The sequence below is a fragment of the Dasypus novemcinctus genome, chromosome 6 (assembly GCF_030445035.2).
Source record: "Dasypus novemcinctus isolate mDasNov1 chromosome 6, mDasNov1.1.hap2, whole genome shotgun sequence".
NCBI classification, from domain to species: Eukaryota; Metazoa; Chordata; class Mammalia; order Cingulata; family Dasypodidae; genus Dasypus; species Dasypus novemcinctus.
The window spans coordinates 6,890,697-6,898,831 of record NC_080678.1 but is presented as its reverse complement, the minus strand read 5'-3'; the positions used below and the strand labels follow the sequence as shown (position 1 = coordinate 6,898,831).

The 8,135-nt window shown below is 57.8% G+C and overlaps 1 protein-coding gene across 1 annotated transcript; it reads right to left on the bottom strand.

The window, feature by feature from the left end:
- Positions 1–505: 505 nt before the first annotated feature.
- On the bottom strand, positions 506–5,435 carry LOC131278868 (uncharacterized). Its single transcript, XM_058299472.1, has 3 exons — positions 5,248–5,435; positions 4,575–4,663; positions 506–2,619 (listed from the first exon to the last, which is right to left on the bottom strand). The coding sequence occupies exons 1-3, from the start codon at positions 5,433–5,435 to the stop codon at positions 506–508; spliced, it is 2,391 nt and encodes a 796-aa protein (XP_058155455.1).
- Between the last annotated feature and the right edge of the window lie 2,700 nt (positions 5,436–8,135).

Below are 8,135 nucleotides of genomic sequence, written 5' to 3'. Positions count from 1 at the left end.
GCAACCCAGCTGTGTCAGGGGAGGGGTCCCGGCACGGTGGAGTCAGCTGGTCGCCCCCTCCAGATTGTGGACAATCGAACGTAGGGCTCGCTTCCGTGGCGTAGCCCGACGTCGGGTTGACCGGTGTCCCCTGAAGGACACACTCAGGTCCTAAGACCCTGCCGCGCGACTGTGGCCTCATTTGGAGATAGGGTCTCTGAAGGCGTGATCCGGTGAGATGAGGGTGAAGGGGTTCATGGGGCTTGGGTCCCAGGTGACTGGTGGGCGAGGGAAATCGGCGAGAGCGCACAGGGAGCAGGCGAGCGAGGTGGCCGGCGGTGGCGGCAGGGCCTGTGGTAGGCCTTGTGTTACTGCCACTGTCGCAGGACCCCTGCAAACGGCAGGGGAGCCCCCATCAACAGCGTGATTTCCCTCCTGTGGCCTCCAGAATGGTGAGAAGAAATCACTGTTCTTTTAAGCCCCCAGTCTGGGGTTGTCACGGCAGCCCCGGGAGCTGGGCAGCCCCTCAAGAGCCCGGGGGAGGCAGGAAGGTCGGGACGTGGCCTTCGTGCTGGCAGGAGTGCGCTGAGCCAGGGACGGGCCTGGGATGGCGGGTGTGGGTGCGGGCGCGGGTGTGTGGGGTGCGGGGTGCGGGGTGAGGGTGCGGGGTGAGGGTGCAGGTGTGCGGGGTGCGGGTGTGCGGTGTGCGGGGTGCGGGTGTGGGTGCGGGGTGCGGGGTGTGGGTGCGGGGTGCGGGTGTGTGGGGTAAGGGTGCAGGGTGTGGGGTGTGGGTGCGGGGTAAGGGTGCGGGGTGCGGGGTAAGAGTGCGGGGTGCGGGGTGCGGGTGCGGGGTGCAGGGTGCGGGTGCGCGGGGTGCGGGTGCGGGGTGCGGGTGTGGGGTGCGGGTGCAGGTGCGGGTGCGGGTGCAGGTGTGTGGGTGCGGGTGCGGGGTGTAGGTGCGGGTGTGCGGGGCGAGGGTGCGGGTGCGGGGTGTGGGGTGAGGATGCGGGGTGCGGGGTGCAGGTGTGCGGGGTGCGGGTGCGGGTGTGCGGGGCGAGGGTGCGGGTGCGGGGTGTGGGGTGCGGGTGCGGGGAGCGGGGTGAGGGTGCGGGGTGCGGGGTGCGGGGTGTGGGTGCGGGTGCGGGGTACGGGTGCAGGTGTGCGGGGTGCGGGGTGCGGGGTGCGGGGTGCGGGGTGCGGGTGCGGGTGTGGGGTGAGGGTGCGGGGTGCGGGGTGCGGGGAGTGGGTGCGGGTGCGGGGTACGGGTGCAGGTGTGCGGGGTGCGGGGTGCGGGGTGCGGGTGCGGGTGTGGGGTACGGGTGCGGGGTGCAGGTGTGCGGGGTGCGGGTGCGGGGGTGCGGGGTGCAGGTGCGGGGTGTGGGTGTGCGGGGCGAGGGGTGCGGGTGGGGGGTACGGGGTGCGGGTGCAGGGTGCGGGGTGTGGGTGCGGGGTGCGGGGTGCGGGTGCGGGTGCGGGGTGCGTGTGCGGGGTGAGGGTGCGGGTGGGGGGTGCAGGGTGCGGGGTGCGGGGTGCAGGTGTGCGGGGTGCGGGTGCGGGGAGCGGGGTGAGGGTGCGGGGTGTGGGGTGCGGGTGCGTGTGCGGGGTACGGGTGCGGGGTGCGGGGTGTGTGGTGCGGGTGCGGGATGCGGGGTGCGGGGTGCGGGGTGCAGGTGTGCGGGGTGCGGGTGCGGGTGTGCAGGGTGCGGGGTGCGGGGTGCGGGTGCGGGGTGCGGGGTGCAAGTGTGCGGGATGCGGGTGCGGGGAGCGGGGTGAGGGTGCGGGTGCGGGGGCGGGGTGCGGGGTGCAGGTGTGCGGGGTGAGGGTGCGGGGAGCGGGGTGAGGGTGCGGGTGCGGGGAGCGGGGTGAGGGTGCGGGGTGCAGGGTGTGGGGTGAGGGTGCGGGTGCGGGGTGCGGGTGCAGGTGTGCGGGGTGCGTGGTGCGGGTGCGGGATGCGGGGTGCGGGGTGCGGGGTGCGGGGTGTGGGGTGCGGGTGCGTGTGCGGGGTGCGGGGTGAGGGTGCGGGGTGCGGGGTGCGGGTGCGGGTGCGGGGTACGGGTGCGGGGTGCGGGGTGCAGGTGTGCGGGGTGCGGGGTGCGGGGTGCGGGGTGCGGGGTGCGGGGAGCGGGGTGAGGGTGCGGGTGCGGGGTGCAGGGTGCGGGGTGCGGGGTGCGGGGTGCGGGTGTGCGGGGTGCGGGTGCGGGGTGCGGGGTGCGGGGTGCGGGGTGCAGGTGTGCGGGGTGAGGGTGCGGGGTGCGGGGTGCGGGTGCGTGTGCGGGGTGCGGGGTGCGGGGTGCGGGGTGCGGGGTGCAGGTGTGCGGGGTGAGGGTGCGGGTGCGGGGTGTGGGGTGCGGGTGCGGGTGCGGGTGCGGGGTGTGGGTGCGGGGTACGGGTGCGGGGTGCGGGTGCGGGGTGCGGGTGCGGGTGCGGGGTGTGGGGTGCGGGTGCGGGTGCGGGTGCGGGGTGTGGGTGCGGGTGCGGGGTGCGGGGTGCGGGTGCAGGTGTGCGGGGTGCGGGGTGCGGGTGCGGGTGCGGGTGCGGGGTGCGGGTGCGGGGTGTGGGTGCGGGTGCGGGGTGCGGGGTGCGGGTGCAGGTGTGCGGGGTGCGGGGTGCGGGTGCAGGTGCGGGTGTGGGAAACGGAGCCTTTAAGGAAAGTGCATGTTAAGATAACCTGGGGCGGTTCCCTTCTGGGGGTGGGTTGAACTGTGTACCTGGTCTGGACACGCTCTCTGGCTTGTGCCCGTTCTGGTGGGCGTGGACCCACCCCGCTGCAAAGGCCTTTTCAAGACGTGACCTCAGTTAAGGTGCAGCCCCTCTGAATCAGGTCGAGATTGACCCAGATGCCTGGAGCCCTTTACTCCGAGTGAAAGTCAGCAGGAGAGAGCAGCCACGGGAGCTGCTGGAGGGCACAGAGCCCGGAGGAGAAAGAAGACGCTGCCTGGACACTGCCTCATGCGCCCTTTCTCCCTGCTTGCTCTCTCCTATCCACCGCCCCCCCCAGCTGGATTTCATTTACAGCCTTGGCGCTGCGCTGTCTTCTATTAGGCCTGTCTCTGTGTCCCCCTCCTTGGGCCAGAAGCTCATTGCGTCCATTCCCCAACGCCTGTCCACAGAGCTGTGTAGTAACTGCTACGCCCCTTCCAACCAGCTTGTAACTAGAGTCTGTCAATGAAGACGGCGTGGCTTGCGTCTGTCCTTCTTCCCCAGGTTACTCTGGAGATTGAAGAGTTTTGCCTTTTTTATTTAGTTTGTTTCCTCCCTAAAATTGGCAATATAGTAACTCCCTCTCCTCCCAACGAGGGAGTCTGAAATAAGGAACAAGGGAAGTTCATGAGAGACCTTTGGCTGTTGGGAGTTATTTATACTATAGTCTCAATTTGGAAAAGGAACACCAAAAATCTACAGAAAGAAACTGGACCAAGAGGATGACATCACAAGCCACACGCAGGGTTTGACGCATGGTGCTACTCTGAAGCGATCTCTCGACTCTTACTGGGGCCACAAATGCTTTCCCTCTAAGAATGTAGTTCAAATACCGAAGACAAGGTTGGTTTGGCATTGCTTAATCCTTATTTTCCAGTGGACTGGCTGACTTCATGGAGTCAATCTCTTGCATTCACCTAGCAGCTGACTGGGAAGAGAAAATCGCCTTGTCACATCACGTTAGCAGCGACAGGACATTCTGCCTGGCAGCCGCTCAGCCCTGCCGCTCCGCCGCTGTGCGCAAGAGCACCAGCTAGATTTCCCCGAGGGCTCATGACTGCCACTGGTCAGGTTTCCATAGCCTGCCTCTTGGGTCCTGGTGTTTGGGCACAAGCAGGATATTTCAGGAGTAGACGGAAAACCTGGATTGCAAAACCTGAGCCTGAAGCTGAAAACCTGGGGGGACAACTGCATTTGGAAGAAGTCACAGCCCCGTGTGCTCTCGGCTTCCCTGGGTTTAGCAGAGATGCCCGCCATTCTGAGAGGCGCATCGTGAGACGAGACACATTTCCCTTGTGCTGACTACACTGGGATGTGAGTGAAGCCACTGGGCCAGCATTTATGAAACTAATATGGATAATTATATGATAAATGTGAATATCCAGAAAGGAAACTGATATTTATATCCAACTTTACAGGAAGGAGTTTAGATGCATTATCTCAGACCATGGGGTGATAAAAAAATGAACTTTCTTATGTGAAAAGTCCATGGGCAGGCACTTGCTTTCACTCCTGCTTCTCCTGGGTTTGGTTATGTACACAAGATTGTGTGTGTCTTCATGTGTGTACATGCATGTGTGCACCCACGAAGTGCATGCGTGAGTGTGCATGTAGATGTCTGGACGCAACTGTGTGTGTATATGTGAGAATGTTCATGTGTGTACACTTGTGTGTGTTCATGCCTATGTGCAGGTGTGAGCTTGCCTACATGCACATGTGCATGTATGTGTACACTTGTGTGTACAGATACAAGGATAGGTGTCCTGTACATGTGAGTCTGTGCGCACATGTGTGTGCATGTATGCCTGTGCACAGAGCAGGTGCGTGTGGGTATGTTGTGTGTGTATGGGAATGTGCATGTGTGTGTGCATGTGCATGTTCCTACGTGAGCTCACGTGGGCTGGGAAGGTCCAGGGAGCGTTTGCTGGGACCTGCAGAAGCTTGGAGCGTCGAGGGCTTCTCGGCACCCGCAAGGTCACCTTCGCTGTTGGGAAGAACCGAGAGCAGCTGGAATGAACTCGCTCGTACAGCTCATGGACTTCTCTGTTGCTTTGGGCTGCCCGTAACAAAACGCTGCTCAGTGAGAGAAGCGTGGTTCTGCTCCGTGGACTCCCGGGCCCCTTTCCCTTAGGTCTGCGCTTTACCATCTACGCAATACTGGAGACAAGCCACGGCTGCGGCATCTCTAAAAGCTGCACGTCAGGGGCCGATTGCCTGCCTGTAAATATTCTCTGCGGAGTGGGCTGTGGTCCCCAAGGCTCCATCGGATGCAGGGTGCGACCCCAGTTTTGCAGCTGTAGGGAACCCGGGAGGACTTCCGGGTGGTCTCAGCCACAGTTAGAGAATGAGGCTGCGTGGCAGCACGAGTGCCATGCTGAAGGTGCCACGTCCCGGGGGAGAGCGCCAGCCTTCTGCAGCTCCTTCCAAGCGTGAAGCAGCTTCCCCCAGGAGGCGGCGACCTAAATGGGGAGAATTAGGAGGCATTAAATGCCTCGTTAAGTGGCTCCTCCTTCAAAGCAGACGGACAGCACAGGAAACGGAGCCACGCGGTGTCAGAGTGAGGCGCACGGCGGGAAGCGGAGCTGCGGGACCCCATTCTGCCCGCCCCGGGCTGCCCCTGTGGCCCCGCCCTGGGCCTGCTGGTTGAGGATGGAGCAGGTCTGGGTGGATGCTCGCTGGATGGCGTGCAGGAGCGGGAGCCCCTGACCCGTGTCTGCCCAAGTGTCCCCCAGGCACTTCCTTTCCATTTCCTTCATGCCGTCATTGCAACAGAAATCTGGGTAGTCGTGACATCTCATAATATATGGAATGAAGGGCCCGTGATGTGTAAAATTTGGAGAAATAAAGGTGAACTCAAACCCCTAAAAGGAACGCCAGCTCCTGCTCCTTCACGGAACAGCAGCTGTGGCATATTTGTCCTCCCTCCATACCGTGCACACTCTTGGCCCTGGATTTTGGTTTCCAATGCCATTTTCCAATAAAAAGCATTCAACACTCCTTGGAGGGCAGCTGGCTTTAAATCTTATAGCAGGAAAAGATCAGGGTGGCCTTGCAGCGTGTTCTTGTCAGAAAGAGAGAATTTTACTTGAATGTCAGGGGCAGAGCCCAAGCTAGCCCGCTGGAAGGCCAGTGTTGAGATGCCAAAGTCAAAAGAAGAATCCTCTTTCACTCCAAGGAAGACACTGCTAAGAGAATGAAAAGACTAGCTAGGAGAAAATGTATGTAAAACACGTATCTGGTAAAGGACTTGTACATAAAACATACAAAGAATAGTTCAAACTCAACAATGAGAAAATAAACAACCTAGGCACAAAGTGGGCTAAAGAATTGGGCACAGACTTCACCAAAGAAGATATGCAGATGGCAAATAAGCATCTGAAAAGAGGCTCCACATTGTGTCATTAGGGAATCGAAATTAAATCCTCCGTGAGATACCACTGCTCACCTAATTAGAAGGGCTGAGCTTGCAAACACCACAACACCACGCGGCTGTCAGATGTGGCGCAGCAGGAGCGCTCACTCGCTGCTGCTGGGAATGAAAACGGGGCAGGCAGTTGGGAAGACAGGCTGATGGTTCTTACAAAGCCAAACTAGCCTCACTGTGTGATGCAGAGATCGTGCCTCCGGGTATTTACCCAAATCACTTAATACATCTGCCCACACAAAAACCCGCACACAGATGTTTATAGCAACTTTATGCATAATTACCCCAAACTAGAAGCAACCAAGATGCCCTTCGATAGGTGAATGGATGATTAACTGCCCTACATCCATGCAGTGGAGCATTATTCAGCAAGAAAAAGAAATGAGCTGGTAAGCCACAGAAAGACATAGAGGAAACCTAACTGCACGTTTCTTAGTGAAAGAACCCAGTCTGAAAAGACTGCATATTGTATAATTCCAACTAAATGACATTCTGGAAAAAGCAAAACTCTAGAGACATTAAAAAGGTCGTCACTGCCAAGGAACTGGGAGGGGAGGTGGACGAGTAGGTGGAGCCTGGAGCACAACTGGGCAGTGGAATGATTCCATGGGAAGCATCTGTCAGCACCCACAGACAGGCCAACAGAGAGTGAGCCTGCCTGTGAGCTAGGGCTGCAGTTGTTACTAATGTATCAGTATTGTTTCATCAGTTTTAACACACTAAGGAGGGATGCTAATGATAAGAGAAACCCTGGAGGGAAAGGATTGGGGGCATGTGGGAACTCTGTACTATCTGCCCAAGTTTTCTGTAACCTGAACTGCTTCAAAAATTGTGTTTTCTTGTTTTGTTTTGTTTTTTAATTTAGAGAATACACATGGTTAATGGAAATAAGTCATCGCAAAAGGTCATGGATTCATAATGATGCCCAAGGAAAAAGTTAATGTACTATATACAAAGATAGTTCTCAGAGGATGAGTAAATATGTTATAAGCTTGACAAATAGTTTTATAAGCACGGTTAGCGTCTTCTGTTAATTACATTCCTGTCTCTAAGGTATGGAGATGTAGAACACACGCAGCAGTTTGCCTGGGCCTTAGGTCCAGGCTTGGGAGTTGTTAGGCAATGTTCTGGGATTTGATGAACCACCGTGGAGGTGAAGGCTTGCCTGTGTGTGTGTGTGTGTGTGTCTGTGTGCATGCGTGACGAGAAGGCCGAGGCAAACTCAATTACCTGGGAAGAGGGACAGCTTCTTAGTGGCAGATGCTAATAAAATAGGATGTCATTAAATTTTAAAGAGAAATTTTGAGTCTTAGCACAATATATCAAACGTAAGCATTGCTGCTCCAGTGTTTAAAATTGCAGCTGATGTCTCCCCACTTGTCATTAATTGAACATCTACTGGACTCTAGCCCAACGGGAGACCAGAAGGCAGCTGGGAAGTTGAACCCTGGGTGGAGGAGCTGGGGTCAGCTCGACTACACCTAGTTAGTAGCAGAGTCTGGATTAATCTATCATAATGTTTTATGTATTGACTCTTTGTACGTTCATTAAGCAGCGTAGAGGAAAAACAATCACATTTTATTCTCAGGGAAAAGTTGATTATTTTGTGCTATTTAATATCCATAAAGACTTTCTAATCTGAAGACGTAACTTCTAGTGAAATAATGCAATGACGCCGTGCACATAAGGCTCAATCAACTCTTCAGAATAGGCGGGCTCTCGGCCCCAGAGCGGGTCAACATGCTGTCTCAGTCGTGAGGTCGCCACCCCTGCTAGGGGACCTCCGTGTGATCGTGAATGACCCGTGTCTGGATTCTGAAATACGAAACGATAGAGTCCTATCAGAGGATGCTTAAATAAGTACTTAGCGTGTGGACAGTGATCGCTAGCTCCTCCTGGGTGGAAAAGTGGGATGAGGTCTTCGTTCAAGTTCTGAGGGAAAAAAGGGAAACCCAGAACTTACGGAGCCCCCGGGCCCCGAACTCCCCAGAACCGTGGCTCTCAACCTGCCCATTGTTCTTTACGGCAGGTC